At 45.7% G+C, this 21,515-nt stretch overlaps 1 protein-coding gene across 1 annotated transcript in view; it reads right to left on the minus strand.

Moving 5' to 3' along the window:
• Positions 1-21,200, minus strand: part of sema3c (sema domain, immunoglobulin domain (Ig), short basic domain, secreted, (semaphorin) 3C) — a gene marked incomplete at its 3' end in the record, with an annotated part of 113,456 nt that extends 92,256 nt beyond the window's left edge. Inside the window, exons 1-2 of the mRNA XM_083632073.1 lie at positions 21,137-21,200; positions 13,327-13,500 (exon numbers count right to left, since the gene is read on the minus strand). Coding sequence (XP_083488199.1) covers positions 13,327-13,462 — 136 coding nt within the window. The 5' untranslated portion in view covers positions 13,463-13,500; positions 21,137-21,200. The remainder of the gene's footprint in view (positions 1-13,326; positions 13,501-21,136) is intronic.
• Between the last annotated feature and the right edge of the window lie 315 nt (positions 21,201-21,515).

Below are 21,515 nucleotides of genomic sequence, written 5' to 3' on the forward strand. Positions count from 1 at the left end.
AAACAGAGATGGGGGTGCTTTGTTACATTAGAAAAGAATTGGTGAAATTACGACGAAACTGGCACAAACACAGACACTGCCCACTTTTGGCTGCCTGTCAGCATTGCTTGACCTCATGACCCCTGACCTTTTGTTGACCCCAAAAGCATGCCTTTGCTTGTCCAGGTCTGGTGTTTGACTGGATGAATGCTCAGTTGAAAGGCTATAAAGACATTTCCATCAAATCCCTCAAAAAGCAGTGAAAAGTTTGGTGTTTTATCTTCAGCGTCGTCTTAGTCAGCACACTACAGTATACTGTTACTATTCAGATTGATGAAATTCTCAAAACGGTCAAATGGTTTTTGGCAGTTTTCAGATATTCAAAGTATCCACTCAGCAAATACCGCGTCGCCTGTGTTTTATAATAATGCAGAGCTGGAAAACCACATGGTTTTAACAGTGATTCAGCGGAAAGTTTTGCCACCAAAATGTAATCAAGTCTAAGGAATGCACATTCAACCACTTACCACGTGCAAACACACAACTCTCTTTCTCTGACCCACATATACACACTCACACACGCAACGTACAATGGTAAATGGTAAATGGCCTGCATTTATATAGCGCTTTTATCCAAAGCGCTTTACAATCAGTAGGTACATTCACCCATGCATACACCAATGGCGGCAGGCTGCCACGCAGGGTGCTGGCACACCATCAGGAGCAATTTGGGGTTCAGTATCTTGCCCAAGGACACTTCGACATGCAGACTGGAGGAGGCGGGAATCGAACCACCGACCTCTTTTATCCAAAGTGATTAGTGAACGACCCGCTCTACCTCCTGAGCTACAGCCGCCCCAATACAATACTCAATACAATACAATACTCCTTGACACACGCTCACCACAGTCCCATTAAGTAAACATCCTTAACAACTTGACATCCACCTACGGTGCACCCCATATGAATAACGTGGGGTGGTTGGAGGTTATTGTAATGAGGCATGATGATGAAAGCGAGGACTAATCTATGGACGCAGAGGGATCTGGTGTATCCGCTCTCCGATGAGGGCGTTGAGGCTGGGATCTCCACGGCTGGTTGTGTTCAGGCTGAGAACAAAGCGTGGCTCATACCAGCGTGAGGTAGCAGTTAAAACTACAGACATCATCTTAATCACATACGTCTCAACTGCCGCTCCGCCAAACACGCGTTAGCATGTATGCGGACGCATGTGGGTGTGCTAAATCCACAGCGCGCACGCAAACTTGCGCACACCCACTCGCTTTCAAATAAACATCCTTCACGGCGTGACATTCATACTGTATATTTCTAAGTTAATACTGTATGTAAATACTGGAGGCTTGCCAGAACAGGGTGAGACCACTGATGAGGTTAAATGATCCAGATCATAAACACAGACCACTGTGCCCACTGCCAGCCAGCCGGATGAATGAGGATCAATTTTTCATCCCACCACCCCTTGAATGGCATTTTGGCAACGGTAAGGCCAAACTCTAATACAGTAGCAATGCGCAATCAGTAGCATATTAAATGTGCTGTTATTGTTTCATTAGGTTGTTTTGAGCAATACCCAAATCAAATCAAAGTTTATTTAAAGCAGCTACGAGGAACCTTCATTTTGTTGATTTTAGCGGCCCCTGTGGACAAAAACGGTAGTGTTCTCCCGGAAGGAAGATTGCATTTCCTGAACACCGAGTCAACATTCAAGGAATTAAAGAGAGGCAGTTTCTATGTACTGTCTGGGCAAGGGCAAAAGTGCTACAGTAGATCATGATTGAATGAATACAGTAGGTAGGTTATGGGGCATGGTAAGAGAACCTACTGATTTTGCCTGCTGATTTTTCTTGAATCTAGGAACAGTAAGGTAGCCAGCATCCTGTCATCAGAGGGCACGAGGGGGGATATAAGGGATGAGCCCAGAAATATATGGTGCAAGACCATTTGTAGGCTAACAGAAGCACCTTAAAGTCAGATCTGGCTTGAATTGTGAGCCAGTGAAGGGAAATTAGGATTGGAGTAATCTGATTAAACTTTCTGGACCTAATTCTGGCAATATACCCTCCTCCCAATTTACAGTAAACAAAGCACTGTGCCGTAGGGCTGGGCGATAAAACGATGTCGAAAGTTTTCACGAAAAAAACGGCCACGATAACGATGATAAATTTATGAGCTGTAATTTCGATAAAAATATTTTCAGTGTTGCGTTCAAAACCCCTCAGAAACATGACCGCAGCTTAGCACAGCAATGCTTATTGTGAATAACGTGTCGTTTTTGGGGGGTATTTGAAGGCAACACTGAGTGGAACCAATGGCATCAATGGAAAATAAACCATGTGATGCACGCGTTTGCGGAAGAATCCCTTCTGCTCAGAGGAGCCTCGCAGTCGGCTGGCTGAGTTGCTGTTACTAACCAGTTAGAGCCTGGCCCGGCAAGAGTAACATAAACAGATGGAATTGATTTGTACACGCGTGAGATAAAGCTGCAGCAGACAGTAGTTCTGGTTATGGGTAGCGGTAGCTGGCTGTCATGAATGCTATCAAATTAGCATCTACATCGCATTAGCTAACGCTAATGTTAGCTTACGCGCTAACGTTAATATCTTCATACTTGACAATCTTGCTAACGTTATGCTATCTGTTAGATAGACCATCTATAGCAGCTATCCGAATAACATTACACATCTATGGTTTAAACAGTCTTTGCTTCCTTTATCAAACCAACAGCAGCTAACTATAGCTGCATAATCAACAGCCTTGGACCAAGACGTTCATAATTAATGCAATGAACGTAACGTTGCATTATGTTGTTTTAATGATTAAAACAACATAATGCAATACACACAACAGAATAAGCACACCACAGACCAGTGGGATAAGGGAAAACAAGTAACAAGCATAGAACAATTATAATAAGATGAAAATGCAAATGGATAAAGTTACATTAAAAAGCCATAAGTGAATAGTATGGACAAACAGATGACTAAATAAAGGGTTATCATTTAATGACAACAATAGCCAATGAGCTGCATTGAGCCTCTCTCATGAGAATACTTTGAATTGAATTCAACTTAATTGTAACCGGTCAGAGATTAATAGAGTCGTATCTTATACATTCTATATCGCTCTGCATTGAATTTTAATTGTGCCCCTAAAATTCTTCATGTGCTTTTTATGTGCAATTAGTATTATTGATAAATTTATATCGTGATAAATATCGACATCGATCGATATAAGAAAACATATCGTGATAAAAAAAATTGCCATATCGCCCAGGCCTACTGTGCCGTTTGTGAGTGGTACAACGGTAGCTATATAATACAACAATACAACAATATCTGTCAGCTGCTACAGTATTTCTAACAATACCCCCTAATTGCCCCCCTATATAGTTAAGCCAACACACTGAGCTGTGTGACAATGTCTGAAATAAGCAGCAAGCAGTGTGTTAATCCTGTCTGTCATCTCAGACAGAAACGCTGTACAAACGTAGCCACAGTTCACTAAAAGGCTTTTACAGCTACAGCTTTTAGCTGTTGATACAAGGTTCAGCATGAGGTGCCATACATAAAGGACAGTAGCCTACTGTACTGTATATAGGCTACCCTAAACGGGTGAAGACAGTATAAGAATGCATCTGGGAATCTGGGAAAAGTTGGCATCTCTTTTTACAGAGCTGCCAAGTCTCACCCTTTGAGAGTGAGAGTCACGCAATTTAACCTCTTCACACGCGCACACGCCACACTTGCTATTTCACACGCTCATAAAGGTTTTTCCCTCTCACTGATATTATAATATTTCCATAACTTGCTGCTTGCCGTAGTTCGAGTCTGTCACAGAGTGAGCCCGCCCTATTCTGCCTCTGATTAGCTGACCCAGATATTCTTACCCTAACCTTAACCAATCATCAGTCCCCTGCCTAAATCTAACCAACCCAACGAAAGGCAATCACGAGTACCAACCAATCAGAGGCAGAGTAGGGTGGGTCATGGAGTCACTATCCCAGGAAGAGAACAACAACAAAACAGTTTGGTGAACAGTTTGAAAAGAAAACTCAGTTTTCTGTGTCAGCTGAATAATGCCGTGACACTCTTTCAACTGAAGCGGGAGGTCAAACGGTAGGTAACCACCTCATTTTGATAATCCAAAATACGTTATTTTTATAGAATAAAATGCGTTATAGTCACTCAGTCGGAGCAGGAGTAACGTTACACAGGCTGCTGGTGAACACTGAACAGCGTGGCAGGTTGCTGCGGTGGGTTTAACAAAAAACAACAACCGTGACTAATAGCAGTGTTAGTTAAAATCATCAGGTATTTGCATGTGTGAGCTAATTGATACTTATGAGCTAAGGGGATTTACAGTAACATGTAGCTCTCTTTTGAGACTGTGGGTCATGCAGTCCTTAACTGCACACTTCCATTTTTGTTTGTTTGAAACAAATTGAAAGATGTCAGCGAAGAAGAAGCAGAGAGACCTGCTGTCATTCTGGGCAGTGAAGGGTCAACCACCCCCTGCCAAACTTTCCAGGTCAGAGGAAACAGTGGAGGAGGATGTGGATCTGACTTCTCTTCTTACAATTATTTTCATTTCTACTTGTGCTGGTCAATTATGAATACACTATATATTAAATAGCAGGAAACTGGTTTTTAAGTTGCACAAATAATTGGGTGGAGAGGAGCTGCCTGAATAATGACAGAATAATACTGAATAATGACATCTGACAGTCTAATCCTAATGTAGACTTGGACTCTGTGTATTCTATTCATTTTAGCAATTGATCATATTTCTTGCATGTTCACTATTCAGAGTGAGAGAGAGAGAGAGCACGGGGAGGCTGACAGTGCAGGGAGAGCAGCTGGCATGGGGGTGAAGACTGAATAATTACATCACAACAGTAATCCTAATCTTAATTTAAATTGAGATATCCCTCTAAATCTACCCTAAAAAAGGGACAATTTTTTTTTGGCAAATCTCACTCCTAACTGTGGCTGAAACTTGGCAGCCCTGTTTTATGAAAAGAGATGTCAGCCAAGTATCACTTTTCATTTTGGTTTACCGGTAATCAAAATCTGATGCCACTAAAATCAGTTACATACTTGATATTGTCGCTTAATCTGTTGGTAGAAAAAACATCTATTTTTCTACCGTCTGATTAACAATTAATTTAGCTTGAGGTTGGAGAGGGTTGTGGATCCCTGTTACAGAAGGAAGGAAAATTCTAAAATAACTTCAAAATCAATCAAATATTTCAATCAAAATATTCATAGTAAAGTCTATTCAAAGTATAGGCGGTCAAACAACAAGCAAACAAATAAAATAAAACATCAGAAATCAACCTGATTTCTGATATATTATTGCCTTTTTGGGTGTCAGTCTCCATGAAAGTTGCTACACTGTAATGCAACACTAATTGCAGTTAAGTTTCTCTTTCAGAGCTCTATGCTTTAGGAGTTTGACCTTATTCTGAGGCAGCAATCTGTCATGTGAGCCATGAAAACAGAGGCCAAAATAAATAGAGAGAGGAAAAAGGATATCCAGAGCTAATCCACAAGAGCAAATATCCTTTATCACACTGGTAATCCTTAAACAGCTTCGCTGTAAGAAAGGAGGCCTGTGTTTATTATCTGAGGCCCGGAGGAGAAAGGCAACGTCTGACCGCTTATTATTTGGGTTAGCTGCATTCTCGGGCGGCATTTTCCTCTGTTTATTATGCGGTTTTAGTTGTCGTCTTGCCGCGTTCGCCTGTGGAAGACAAGAGTAAGCAGTGTGAGGGAGAGAGGAATGTCAGAGGCAGCAACTTCTCTGCGGGACGTGAGGCTACAGTGGAAGTCCCGTCAGTGAACCTGCCTTACCCCCAGATAGGATTTCAGCGGCGACACAAGGAGAAAGAGGAGGAGGCTATTCCAGCTCCCAAACCCGTGTACAACCCAAGCGCTGATCTCGATGCTTTATTTTCTCTCAAGATCTGCGTTGAGTTAATTCCAGATCGTAATAATAAAGAGGTCTTTACACCCGGGAGCGGCACAATCCAGCGACCGGGAATGACGTTTTGGCCACCCGGCAGGTGCCAAACCACCTGCACCTTCGTCCCCCACGGGCCGCCATTCTTCCAGTCTCTATTCCGCCTCTCATCATTCATCTTCCTGAGCGGTTTGGACGGAGCCCAGGCACCCCGAATTCTTCCATTGCTGAGGACTTCCAGACGAGTGTTTATGGGAGCGATGAGCCTCCACCTTGGGTCTAAGTGTCTCTGCAGGCTCCCTACATCTGGTGCTCAGCCTTTGGTGAACTTTCAGCCAGGGGGGGAATATGACCCCCATCCATCCCCCATTCAAAAAAAAATTCTAACAGAAACGACAAACGTGAATCCAATCGTGTCTCCCCTGGTGTTTCAACTCAGGTGCTAAGTGCAGCCATCTAACTCACAGCAGGAATGCAAACCACACCTGACGTAGGCAGTTTCACTCGGAATAAATCTCATAAATCCACCTGCATGTATCCCAGGGTAATTATGACAGTTAAATACACACAGTTTTATCATCATAATGATAAATACTCATTAGGTATAAGGTCCCTAGTCTATTAAAGAATTAGTACACTGCAGTTACCAAAGTCAAATAGGACCGTTTTACTGCAAATAACGCTCCATTTATGGGTCTCCCTGCAGCAAAACACAACTACAGTAAGTGAGTGAGCACAAGTCAAATGAAATCCACAGCTGGAAAAGGACTTGCATATTCCAGGATTAGAGGGATTGGCTTATTTGGAAACATAGGAGAGTGAGGAAGTAATGTGACTTCAACACCAAAGATGGTGCCGGTGTGGTATTCTCCTCATATTCAGTCATTACTGCAGGCTTCTTCCAAGCTGCCAGACTCCCCACCTCATGCGGGTCACTGTCTACCTCACACATCACAGCCCAGACCCTGCCTGCAGGACGGGTCACTGTCTACCTAGTCTCGCTGGCCAGCCTCTTCTCCCTCCCGCCCGAGGAGTCTGGCGCCGCGGAAACAGGCAACTGGGATAAGCCCTCCCCTGCTCTACAGCTGCTCTCCCATTGGAGCGACTGTTTCGGTGGCAGCCGGATGTCCGCTCCCGGCTTATTACAAACTCTGTCATTGGCTCCGAAATGCCATCCAACCCATTTCCCGGGAAATTAATGACGGGAAACCGGGAAAAAAGTGTTGTATTTTTACATGCAGAACATATTGGAATAGGGCTATATTTAGAAAGATGCCAACAGTTTACTTTCTTAAAAGATATAGCCTATGTTTTAAAAGAACATGTAATATATTAACACATTGAGTGCCACAGCGCTTCAGTAAAATTGTCTGGAGCCTGTGCCAGATTCACTTCCATTCAGTTGAAAACAGCTATAGAATTTTTTCTATTAGGGCTATATGGACAGGGCTGGACTCTAATGAAACATTGGACACTCCTGCTTCTTTCAAAGAAGAAATTTTGTTTCTAGACAGTTCCATTATGAAATGACAGCCTCTGAAAGAAGAGCACTTTCAAGGGTTTTCTGCTGTCTTTTTTTACTTTTCAAGATAAAGTCACTTTTATGAATACTTTTTGCACTCTAATTTCAAGCACATTCACTGACTCTAGCTAATATTTTCTGATGTAGTGACATGGTGTAGTTCTGTGCAGCCTGCGTGCCCCACCCCCCTCTCCCCCCCTCTCCCCCCCTGAGCTGCAAACTCCTCCCCACACGCACACAGTCTATTTTCGCAGCCTCCGTTTTTGCCCCGGGCGGATCCCAGCGCGACAAGGAAATGCCAAACGGGACTGAAGGAAAAGGTTTGGCTGTTCGGCGTCGGGTGCTGCCTTTCTGGCAGGGAATCGTGTGGAGAAACTATATGCAGACAGATAGACAGAGGCAGAGGAGCTCAGTTGTGGGCGCGGATCGCAGCCAAATCGCAGCTGCAGACAGAGCAATCTATATGGCTCTGGCTGCAGCATGCATCGGTGTCTCTTTGATCACGGCTTTCTCCTGCACAAAGTAAAGGATCTAGCGCCAAGGTTTTAGGGTGGCGCAGCTCCCGTGTAGATTTTTAAGGTGGCGCCGTGTGATCCCTTGAAGGGATTCATGCTCACTGGCTGGGTACGACCTTAAACAGCAGAATTATGGAATAATATGAATTATGATTTTAGGACGTCCACAGACGTCCTTGGCACTTCTCGTTACTTTTTTTTAGGACGTCCACAGACGTCCTTGGCACTCAATGTGTTAAGCTACTGTAAGCATTGCAAGTCATTAAATGATCACGATGTATATGCATTTCAGAGACATCAAAGTGAACCAACAATCAATATCTGACAACCATGCTACAGCCAGTAATTTGAAATTTGATATCCTTTGCAGAGTGGAATTCATTTCTGATTTTATTTCGGCGTGTTTTGGCTATGCGCCTTTGTGCGCTGTGCACAGGTGGAACACACTACGTTTACATGCACTTAAAAATTTCAAATTATTGCATTAGTCCGCCTAAAACCGGACTTTTGAAATGCATGTAAACATGTTAGCTCGACTGAAATCGAAGTTATAAAAGTCCAACTAACTAACCCAGATAATGCGATTGGGAGTCGATTTACCCCTGCATGTATACAGGCCAGTCGGACGGGAACTGGACAAGGCAATCAGCGCATGCGCTAACGTTGTTTGACCCGGAAGTCGAACAGCATGTAAAACTGTTATGTTAGCGGCCAGAGAGCGATTAGCTAAAGCTAAATGTGAAGTTCGTTGATCTACTGTAGTAGCTAAATCTGTGTCTAGAACATTTATTTTTTTAATGGAATATCTTATAGTTTCAACTGTATTGAGCTCACAAGGGGCAGCTTTGTGTTATGCGTTTGAACGGTTTATCAGCACTCTCTCTCTCCACATAAACACAACCTCGCTTGACCACATAAACACAGAACACAGCCAAAAAAAATCCTATCACTAAAATACAGGGCACCCCATCTCTCAACATAAACACACTGCCACACTATTATATGGGCCAGAAGTGATCGTTTTGAGGGGAAAGGTTTGTATAATTATATCATATTTTTTAATGAAATAGCTGCATTATTAAGAGACTTGTTGTTAGAATTGGCGGAGCCTGCGGGAAAGAGTGCATATCGCCACCTATCGTAGAGGAGGCAACATGATTCCATCAAAAAATGGATTTCCCACCCGTGCGTGTATACTGGGACAAGGACAATAGTCCGAGTAAATAGCCTAATCAAGCTATAACCATAGCGCAACTTAACTGTGCATGTAAACGTATTGACTGAAAGCTTATTGCACCTAGCCTAATAAATAAACACAAAGCCCACAACGTTTATTTTCTTTTCTACTACAGTTTCTGGCTTGCATGAGGGGATTGTGCCATGACCGTTAATGCAGTAGCCTATGACATGGCGACACGAGCACCGTGCAAACCTCACCAGCGGTGAAAACTACAATCAGCCCAGCCGTGCGTCCTCGGTTCGTGTCCCCCAGGTTGGGCATGATGGCCTGGTTGTAGGCTATGTCCGTGCACAGAGGGGTGGAGATGGTCTGATAAAGCCGTGCTTCGGTATGCGGTATGGAGATTATGGCTGAGCACGGCTGGAAGACGAGTGCGCAGCCGCCAGAGTGCAGCACGGCAGCACATATCCAAAAGGACACGGTGCCAGGTATCAGACAGCATGTTGATGTTGTGCATAAAAGAGCATGAAAACGGGCTGATTGACGCATTTACGGCTGCATTCCTTTCATGGCAGTTTCCACAACTCTCTAAGAAAATGGTTAGCCGAGGCTACTACAGGATTTATTCATACGCCAATCCAGGCGATTGGTGAATTATATAAACCCTAACGGCACTATATAGCCTAGCCTAATATGTTTGTTAAATTGCCCTGTTTTGCCTTAATTAATAAATATTAATGCCACCAAATAATACATTAGGTCAGGTTGGGAACTAATAGGTATATTTCTCCTTGATGCATAAAGAAAATAAGATTTTTTTTTTTCCTGAGATTCCTGGGAAGAGGGCTTCATTTTCCGTTTCCTGGTATGTCTCAAAATATTAAACCCTAGCCCAGACCCTGGCTACAGGATGGGTCACTGTTTACCTCACAGCCCACACAGCCCAGACCCTGTCTGCAGGCCAGGTCACTGTCTACCTCACTGCCCATATCCTGTCTGCAGGCCAGGTCACTGTCTACCTCACAGCCCATATCCTGTCTGCAGGCCAGGTCACTGTCTACCTCACTGCCCATATCCTGTCTGCAGGCCAGGTCACTGTCTACCTCACAGCCCATATCCTGTCTGCAGGCCAGGTCACTGTCTACCTCACAGCCCATATCCTGTCTGCAGGCCAGGTCACTGTCTACCTCACTGCCCATATCCTGTCTGCAGGCCAGGTCACTGTCTACCTCACAGCCCATATCCTGTCTGCAGGCCAGGTCACTGTCTACCTCACAGCCCATATCCTGTCTGCAGGCCAGGTCACTGTCTACCTCACTGCCCATATCCTGTCTGCAGGCCAGGTCACTGTCTACCTCACTGCCCATATCCTGTCTGCAGGCCAGGTCACTGTCTACCTCACTGCCCATATCCTGTCTGCAGGCCAGGTCACTGTCTACCTCACTGCCCATATCCTGTCTGCAGGCCAGGTCACTGTCTACCTCACTGCCCATATCCTGTCTGCAGGCCAGGTCACTGTCTACCTCACAGCCCATATCCTGTCTGCAGGCCAGGTCACTGTCTACCTCACTGCCCATATCCCGTCTGCAGGCCAGGTCACTGTCTACCTCACTGCCCATATCCTGTCTGCAGGCCAGGTCACTGTCTACCTCACTGCCCATATCCTGTCTGCAGGCCAGGTCACTGTCTACCTCACTGCCCATATCCTGTCTGCAGGCCAGGTCACTGTCTACCTCACAGCCCATATCCTGTCTGCAGGCCAGGTCACTGTCTACCTCACTGCCCATATCCTGTCTGCAGGCCAGGTCACTGTCTACCTCACTGCCCATATCCTGTCTGCAGGCCAGGTCACTGTCTACCTCACTGCCCAGACCCTGCCTGCAGGCCAGGTCACTGTCTACCTCACTGCCCAGACCCTGCCTGCAGGCCAGGTCACTGTCTACCTCACAGCCCAGATCCTGCCTGCAGGCCAGGTCACTATCTACCTCACATCCCAGATCCTGCCTGCAGGCCAGGTCACTATCTACCTCACAGCCCAGATCCTGTCTGCAGGCCAGGTCACTGTCTACCTCACAGCCCAGATCCTGTCTACAGACCAGGTCACTGTCTACCTCACTGCCCACAGCCCAGATCCTGCCTGCAGACCAGGTCACTGTCTACCTCACTGCCCACAGCCCAGATCCTGCCTGCAGACCAGGTCACTGTCTACCTCACTGCCCACACAGCCCAGACCCTGCCTGCAGGCCAGGTCAGCTCACTGTCTCTCTGACAGCTGAAATTAAAGAAGAACCAGAGAAAACTAAAACGTTGGCATTTTATGTGTCTGCAAACCTACAATCTCAACGTGAATTTGAAACAAAGCGGCAGTTAATTTGAAAACCTCGCTGCCTTTTCGACATTAAATGCAAATAAATAAACTTTAACAACATTGGTTATGTTTAGGCAAGTAAAACAGCTTGGTTAAGGTTAGGATTATGGTTTGGGTTCGGCTTAAATAACAAAAATGCAAATGTAGTCAAAGTCTGAGATAGATAAAAGATAGATAAAAAGAAAATATAGCACAATGTCATCTGCTTCAGCCTCGTGCTATGAGGCTCATTAACTGTCCCACCACAGAAACCTTGCTGACGGACAGCCTCAGCTGCTCTCAGCTGCCTCAGCCACAGCCAGAGGTAGTGAAAGGTGATCAAACATCTCCTTCAGCCACTGTGTGTGTGTCTGCATGTGTGTTTGTGTGTGTCTGTGCGTGTGTGTGAGATAGTCGAGAGAGTGAGCACAGTATCCAGCCACTGCTAAAAGGTTACTGCACAACTCACAGTGCAGCGGTATGACTGATCACCCAGCCCATGCACACAGGCACACACTGACTCACTCACGCATGCACGCACGCACGCACGCACAAAGTAAACTTGCTTAGCCCCACACTCTCAGTTCAAGGGGACATCAAATATTCATATAATCATATCTGTCAAAGAAATTAAATAAAACAAGAGAATCCAAACCAGAGGCAGCAACAATGCCCACGGGCCTCAGTGCAGAGTGCTGTGATTAAAGTTTAACTAGGACCAGACTCGGGCTAGTCCCGGCAAGCGGTGCCACCTGGCACAGGTTCGACCGTCACCGCTCGGACACGGCAGGACAACAGGATCTTCTTGTCATGGAGCTCCCAGGACAGTAAGGCTGTGTATGTGCGTGTGTGTGTGTGTGTGTGTGTGTGTGTGTGTGTGTGTGTGTGTGTGTGTGTGCATGCGAGCGTGCCTGTGCATGTGCGCGCATGCGAGCGTGCCTGTGCATGTGCGCGCATGCATTCGATCAGTGCGTGCATGTTTGGAAACTTCTCCAATATCCAATCTAACCAATCTGATCCAGCATAGATCCAGATGAAGACAGCATATACTCTGTAAAGTCCAGGCAAGCCAAATACTACTCCACAATGACATTCACAATATAGCCTCTGGTCTCCTGTTATTATCAACCCTTTTGTTCAGCATTAACGTACCACACAAATGGCATCACTGCAAGATAGGGATGCACGATGATATATTATGGGCAGGTCATCGTATCGTCGATAAAGGCTCTAAAATGAAATATCGCAACGGCCCCAAACGAACATTTCTGTCGTTATGACAGGCCGATAATAAAGCTCGACAGTCACGTGACTTTCTATGACGTTTCCTGCCCCGGGAGTGAGATCCTCATTCATTTTCTCCATAGACATTTGGAAAATGAATGGGGAGCTCACTTCAGGAAAGTGGCAGGAAATGCCAGAGAAAGTCACGTGACTGTCGTGCTCTATATGACACTTTATTTATTCCAAATGCTCAATGCTTGACTAAATGCTCGACGCCATGTTTTAAGTTGAAGTAGCTTTCTTATTTTTCCCAGTGAATGCGTACATTCTATTCATGTCTGCATCTGCTAGTGGGCCATCACGATAAGAGTATAGGCATAATAATGTGTTAATTGAAGACTTGATGTCTGAAATTAGGTGGAAAAACATGTGGGCATATCAGCAGAGAGAGAGAGAGAGAGAGAGAGAGAGAGAGAGAGAGAGAGATCGAGAGAGAGAGTGTGTGTGTGTGTGTGTGTGTGTGTGTGTGTGTGTGTGTGTGTGTGAGCACGCTTGGGGTTCTTGTGTTTTCTTATACCTTCGAAGGGGAGGAAGACTCTTGGCTGGGGCTGAGGGAGGCTGGAGACGCCTGTGAAGAGGAGAGAGAGAGCCAGGAGGGACAGCACCATAACCGGAACCAGAGGCGGCCTGGCCAACCCCTCCGGCCTGCCCATGACTGCACCGCTCAGGAACCACACCCAGTCACCGCTGCCTGCGCATGGGGGGGAGATACATGATATTATTCACAGACAAAAAACAGAATTTTAAAGTTCCTTCCTAGAACATTCAGTTAGTCCCTTTAGGAATGTCCTGTCTCTTTTAAAGTGGTCAGCCTGTTAATTTTTTTTATTTTCTTTTATCTGAGTTTTCTGTGGTAAGTGCTCATTGCTGTGGTGTATCTGCACTTCTCAGAGAAGACTTGTCGGCACACAGTGTGATGTCCTTTTCCTCTCCTGTTGATGAAGTCTGACTGTCTGTTTTTCTTTGTCTGCTCAGCCGTGGTGGCTGCTGCTGCTCTTGCTATCAACTCAGTTCATTCTCCTATTTGTTTTTAGAACAGCAGGTTTAAAGGCTTTTATGAATCGGATATAGGTTGAGTCAATACAGTAATTTTTTTAAACTTTTATTTATACAGGGGGATTCTCACTGAGAGCAATGCTCTACCCTGTTCACATTCATAACTGGACCCTGACCCAGTGGCGTGCCTGACCAAGTTGGTGCCCTAGGCAAGATTTTTGCTGGTGCCCCCCCCCCCTCCCCCAAAGAAAATATAATAAAAATTATATCGCAGCTAATCCAGCACTGCAGTGCAGGCTCAGAATCGCCCTTCCCCAGTGGCGCTGGAAGTACTTTTAGGTAGGTGGTGCTGTAAGGAAGGGCCTCTCGGTGCTGCCCGCGAGGGCAGCGCCGAAGAAAATTTTACGTTTTTTGGACTTTCATCCATATTTAGAAGAATATTTAATTTTAAATTAACATTAGGATTATACTGTTGTGTGATGTCATTATTCAGTATCTTCTCCTTTTCTCACTCACTTTCATGTAAGCACCTGCTCTCCCTTTAGTCGTTTTACACTACAACAGACAGAAACACAGGCATAAACACTGAACTTATTATTATTATTATGGAAAACCAGATTATGATGAAAATCAAACACTTTTGAAGAGAGAGCGTATGAAATAAGATTAGAGCTGGGAAGCACAAACTGTTTTTTAATGCATCTTGTTGGTGGTATAAACACAAGACAGCCAAATCCAACAATTTCGAAAATCCATTTCTTGCCACCAGGGGGTGCTGCAGCACCCTCAGCACCCACCTTCCAGCTCCCTTCCCCCACTCTGGGAAAAAGCTCCGAGCAGGTAGAAGGGGGCGCGGCTGCGCAGTGGGTGGGGTGGTATGGATTAGGGACCATGGTGAAAGTGCTGCAGCCCGGGCAGCCAGAAAGCCAGAATTAGAAAAATTATTTCACTATTATTTAAAGACTTAAGACGTTGTTCTTCTTATTTTTGTCTACTATTGTAAAATAATAGTAGGCCTATTATCATGAAAAAGTATTTGTAAAAAAAAAAAAAAAAAAAAAAAAAAAAAAAATTACCCTCTCTGGCGCCCCTAACGGCTCAAGCGCCCTTAGCATTTGCCTAGTTCGCCTAATGGACGGCACGCCACTGCCCTGACCACTACAACCACACTCTGTTCTGCTGGCCACTGAGCAGCTCTACTGGAGCAGAAGGGCCTTTGGGCCTTGCTCAAGGGCACCTCGGTGGTGGTAATGACAGAGGGGCAAGCGCTGCTTCTCGCTTCCCTCTCCTAGATTTATCCTGCTGGTCACGGGGATTGAACCGGTGACAAGCTCGCTTCTCTAACCTTTAGGCCACCACTGCCCTTGTTATATTAATCTGCAACAGAGAAATCAGACATTTAAAATACATGCTACAGCATGCGCTGGGACGTGTCATCAGTGATGTTAGCTGGGGTTGTAAGGTGTTTCTGGTCTCTCAACATCATACACCCTCGCCCAGTAAACCCAGCCGAGGCCGATTAAGACCCCGACCCACGTCCCAGAAGCAGCCCTTCACAGATCAGCCTTCCTACTCTGTCTGCAACGTTGCCTGCGGAAGGGTTGATCACGCCCAATCCGCTGCAATAGAGTTAGTGCTATACCTCAGTATTGTAAGGCCCTTCGGTGCATGGAGGGTCTCTAGGCCCTGTGTGGGTGACTCCAGGCCGGGCTCCTCCTACGTCTCACCAGACCCTCCTGGGGAAAAGGCAATGCTACCAGGAAAATCTTACTGATTATATTTGTTTCTATTAAATATATATTTTTGTTTGCAATGGAAAAATATGGGCTGCATCATCATGGGCAATATTATACAACATTTTCATCAACATTTACAGTTAAAATGTCTGATAAGTCCAGCAATGGTGCCTCAGGGCGAAGGATGCACAGCAAACTCAGCAATAGAAGCAGTGCTGAATGAAACAGATCAGAGCACAACACGTCGGTTAAATTCCATCAGTCACTATATCCCTGCAGATGGATCTGTCTTAAATATGGATGAGCTAAATCTGCACAAAAGAGCTGCCAGAGAAACTCCTCCCCTCTGCCTCCTCTCGCTCTGCTTCCATTACAGGACAAGAGCAGCTCAATTATTGATAAGGACAGGTACTGCCTGGGGGGCGCTCCTTCCTGCATTGCCAATCTCCTCTGCTACAGAAAGGCTTTGCTGTCTTAACCATCGAAATTGGCCACTATACTACCTGCGCTGTACAATGCTGCATTGAAGTACATATAAAAATGGAGGAGAAAAATATGTCTGTACAAGAGGATGGATCTTTGTCGTTATGGTTTATAGATGAGCGATGAAAGATTGATGGATAAGGGAAAAAAAGAAAGTGGCATGATCACTATGAAACTTTAGGATGTGGTGTACAGATAGGTTGAGTTTTGGGTGTGTGGTTAAGGCATGAGTGATTTACTGCTAAGATGAAATGCTCCTGTTTAGATCCTGTGGTAAAAGAGCACGTGTGGATAGCATATGGAAAACTGCACTAGAGTGAGCTCTCATTGGCGGCACATGAGAGAAATAAAACAGCAGGGTTTGCTTCTGCAGACGGCCCAGGCCCTCAGCTCATCCACACACACCCTCCCCAAGTCCCTCCTTCATCAGCCACAACCAGCCTCCAGCCCTGTGTCAGGACTCACCCCTCCAGCCTCCAAACCTGTCCCAGGACTTGTCCCTCCCGCCTCCAACCCTGTCCCAGGACTCGCCCCTCCTGCCTCCAACCCTGTCCCAGGAATCGCCCCTCCATCCTCCAAACCTGTCCCAAGACTCACCCCTCCAGCCTCCAACCCTGTCCCAAGACTCGCCCCTCCAACCCTGTTCCAGGACTCGCCCCTCCAACCCTGTCCCAGGACTCGCCCCTCCAGTCTCCAACCCTGTCCCAGGACTGGCCCCTCCAGCCTCCAACCCTGTCCCAGGACTCGCCCCTCCAACCCTGTCCCAGGATTGGCCCCTCCAGCCTCCAACTCTGTCCCAGGACTGGCCCCTCCAGCCTCCAACCCTATCCCAGGACTCGCCCCTCCAGCCTCCAACCCTATCCCAGGACTCGCCCCTCCAGCCCTGTCCCAGGACTCGGTCCTCCAGCCCTGTCTCAGGGCTCATCCCTCCAGCCTCCAACCCTGTCCCAGGACTCGCCCCTCCAGCTTCCAACCCTGTTCCAGGACTCGCCCCTCTGTCTGCTCTTCTTCCACACACAGAGAGATCTTGGGCAATCTCCCAGGGAGAAGCGCCTTGCTCTGGCATGGAAACATCACTCTCGCAGCTGCTATAGTCATTGCTTGAGGGAGCGGGGCTCCCGGCTGGCTGCTTCTGAGTGTCAGGAGTTTGTAGGCTGAGATAGCACACAGGCTCCCCAATGTCAATGTGGGGGACACACAATGAATGATCTGAACCGCCAAGCTTCCTCCCTTTGGCACTTGCGGTGCACCATAACACATGGATTAGCCTAATTGGTCTCCTAATAAGCGAGGTATTCTACTTTTTGGAGCCATGAACACAAATAATGAATTTGTCTTGCTGAGCCCCCGCGCAGCCCAGAAATACCAGCAGAGCTGACGCTGCCAGGAATCTCAGCTACGACAATTAAACAGAGGAACCGAGGTCAGCTTGAGTGGAGAGATGTCTTTTCAGAGGGGTATACTTGTGCTTATTGTGTGTTCCTTGGCTCAGAGCCTAATGGATTTTCCATCTTGTCATTTGAGAGACACCGCTCAAAAACTAATATTGACGAAAGTGTGACATTTAATGGTTGTGTTGCATGTCCAGACTGTTTTTACCAGGGTGGCACAAGTGGGGCACAGACTTACGAAGGGGTGGCCAAGATTTTACGTTTTTTGGACTTTTAGCCAAAAAAACACGCACTCGCACGCACACGGCACACGTCAGAATAGCGTTAATTTACCATGTTCGTCCCTACTAGACTACATATATCTACTTTAATTAGTAACATTACAGTGTCTTACATTCCTGTGTTTAAAGCATAATTTAAGAGAAATAGACCCATCAATCACACAGAGTAGCACCATACAAATGTAATATAAAGCTTCCCAGTTCTACACACATAATTGACAAGTTTCAACTTTAGTTGCAATGTCTGGCAATTAACCACAATTCCATTGACATCAAGGCAATATCAAGATAACTGTTTAGGTTACTGTTACGTGTTACTGTCTTTGCTTAATTGCTCCTCTCCAGGCTCTCCCTCCCCCCTTGCTGTGGCAGCTGTGCAGGTGTGCACAGGTGCACTCACTGAACCTAATTGAGAGGCCACAGCACAAACCCTGGAGAAGGCAGACAGACAGCCCCAGTGGGCCACCTGACAGCTTTGTGTGCTGTGTTGGTGCTTAGTACTTGTGGACCGGTGTCGGTCAAAAGAAAGCTTTTGCAACTCTTCTAGAGAGTGTGACTCTCAGGTTGAGAGTGGGATCCTGTTAACTCTCTTTTGAGAGTGTGGTAATAAAAACCCTTGATTATTGCAAATTATCTCCTGTCTCCTTTGTCCCCCGGTTTTGTTGTGTTATATGTTACATCCTTTCTCCCCTGGTAAAAACTGGGAACTTAACAGTTACTAAAGATAAATCTGGAACTATTAGGATTTTACAGTATATACATACGCACACATACAGCTGGGGGCTCCTGCTGTCAAGCTGCTGGCTTGACTCATCTGACTGACAAGGAGGAGAGCTTGTTGCTGCTCTCTCCTGGAGCTCTGACTGTAACTGACTGGTAGCAGTGCTGCTGGCTGCTCTGTCCTGCTGTGCAGTTTTTAATTTCTTTGTTTTGATGGAGAAGAAATCCTCAATGTTCTGATTTCTTTTCATACTGTAATAGTCACATGAAGACATACTGTATGTCACTTTATATGTCTTGCACAATAGATTTCCTTGTGCATGCATGGATACATTTGACATGCTCACATCAGGCCTACAAAGTTACACAAGACAGATTTACATAGCTAGCATTAGCATTGACAACCAAACAATGACTGACGACAGGTTTGCTCATGTTAGCAACTAGCAAGCTGAGATGAAAACACACCTGCTGCACCACATTATCACGTAGCCTAGCACACAGGTTTATTGTCCGTTTACCCTGTTAGTAGCAGCAGGCTTAGTTTTAAAGACAGGGTGAAGTTTCAAGTCTACCGTAACATGTCATGATATTTTTTTTAGCGAGGGTGCTTAATTTCAAAGTGAAAATCTCCGTGTTTGTTGGCAGGTAATGTATGTTGTCTTTCTTTAAACCACTGGCACAGTAGCTATGTCATATGTATGAAAGAGTCTACTCACGCATGCCACAATAAATAAATAGCATATAGAACACACCTGGTCCATGTAGCCACCAGGAATCAGACAGAGGACGCTTCACTTCGACACACACACACGCTCAGCTGCGCCAAATCCTCAAATCAAGATCTTCTTTTCTGGGGCTTTCAGCAAGCTAGACACTACGTAAGGGTTAATGTACGACGAGGTGTCCATTATCACTTTTTAAGGGACGACGTGGAGGCGTGAACCGTCCGAGGCGAAGCCGAGGATGGTTGCCTCCGCGAAGTCCCTTAAAAAGTGATAATGGACACCTCGAAGTGCATTAACCCGCTTATACCATGGTCACTTGCCAACAAAACAATAAGACCAGTCATTTATATTTCCATGTGTAATAAATAAAGCAATCTAAATGGCTAAATGTCTGTTATTCATACTGTAAATCAGTCTTCCACGAAATAAAATAGTCCCTCCCACCTCCACCACCCGCTCCGTTTTAAAGCCGACTCAAACGTTAACTTTATTACAGGAATGCAGGTTTAACGATGTTTTGCGTTCTACATTAAATGAAGACATTACCGTTTGGCAGCTTGCTTTATTTTGTATGATAGATACGTATTGGCCAAGTATATTAACATTTAAGAGCGAAGAGTTTCAGGAAGTGAGAGTGAGAGAGCAGCGCCCTGCGTGTGCTGCTGATGTGGTAGTTGTCTCTCTCTCTCTCTCTCTCTCTCTCTCTCTCTCTCTCTCTCTCTCTCTCTCTCTCTCTCTCTCTCTCTCTCTCTCTCCCGCTCGTGCACGAGCCGAGGGAAATCTTCTCTTTCTCGCCGAGAAGAGCCTGGTGACGCGAGGTTAAAAAATCTCCGAAACGAAAATCAAAATTGTAAATAAGAGTTATTTTTGATAAACTGAGCACACAGGGGTGATTTAAATACTTACTTTGACCGACTCAATTTTTTTCTCAAGTTCCAAAATTGTCATATTAACCCTTAACGGGGGTATAGAGCTCAAACTGCTCTCCTGATAACACTGATGAAACTATGGCGCATTGATATGAACGGTGAACAGACCATTTAGCTAGGTGTCCATTATCACTGTACAATATCACTTTTTAATGGACACCTTGCAGCCAATCAGAATCGAGTATTCACCCAGACCATGGTATAATATGGCTCATTACTGCCTCTCAGGTTTAAGACTGGATTGCGCCTATATAGACGGAAGCTTGGTTTACTGACTGTGCAGAGAGCCAATCATATGGGGTTGCACCTGGGGTGGCCAATCAGATTCTAGCCCCAGGCCACTCCCTAGACACGCCACAAATTGTTTTTCTTCAAATCCCCAAATGATCTGTGATCGTTTGGTTTACATATAACCAGATTTTTTTTTATCAGGTTTATACCATAGGAGAACCCTTGGTAAAGAACACGTGTCGATTTTTTTTTATGGCAACATTGTAAAAGAACAAGCCGTTTTAAAGGAACGTTTTTTTTAAGAACTGCACTGAGTCATTCTGATTCGTGGTTTACCTGTTTTTTTATTTGCCCAAATAAGAGTTTTCTCTGAGTCATTACAGTTAGAGAACCACTGCTGCCTAACCAAACAAGCCAATAAGAGCCCTCCTTCCTCTGTATTGACTTTAGCTTCAGGACAAGACAGCAGCTGCAACAAAGTCATGATTTATACTTTGGATATTCTCTGAGGAAAAAGCTAAAACATCAGTGGCAGACAAAACTGGCACTAGTGTTCATATTTAAAATAGATAATACCCCTTCACCACTCCCTCACAAGGGACATGCATCAAAGAGCATGACATTAACCACAGGAAGTAGCAGCAGCAAGTGAAATGAAGTCTTTTGGCAGACTCTGGAGCAATCGTAATGCTTCTGATCTCACCAATTCTCACTAGAGACACAGCACCTGTTAGCCCCCTGCCCACCACCTCCTCTCTCCATCCACTGTGTGGTCCCTCTATGACAGTAAGACTCACCACCTATAGAGACAGGTCCCTGGTCCAGGACTCACCTTATTAGGGACTGGTCCCACTCCAACAGCCCGAGTACCAAACCAGACCCAGCTCGTATTGATTTATCCCCCTTTCGAAACACTTTCCAGCCTCAGGCAGGTCCTCCAGTGACTGCCACAGAAGTAAAATGCTGCTAGTCCATCTGACTGCCCACAGGACAGGCTTGACTGAGAGAGTGAAGGAGAGAGAGGAGAGGAGAGAGGGTGGAGGCTGGTATCCTATTACACACTCCCTTCTGAAGTCCCCCTCCTCCTCCACAACTCCTCCCTTCCACGATGTCCCTCTCTCACCTCCCTCCCTCCGCTAACTAGACAGCAGACAGATCACTTTAACATGAGCAGCTCAAACAGCAGCGATGTGGAGGACCTCACATGGGCA

The sequence above is a fragment of the Poromitra crassiceps genome (genome assembly GCF_964638095.1).
Source record: "Poromitra crassiceps genome assembly, chromosome: 2".
Classification (NCBI taxonomy): Eukaryota; Metazoa; Chordata; class Actinopteri; order Beryciformes; family Melamphaidae; genus Poromitra; species Poromitra crassiceps.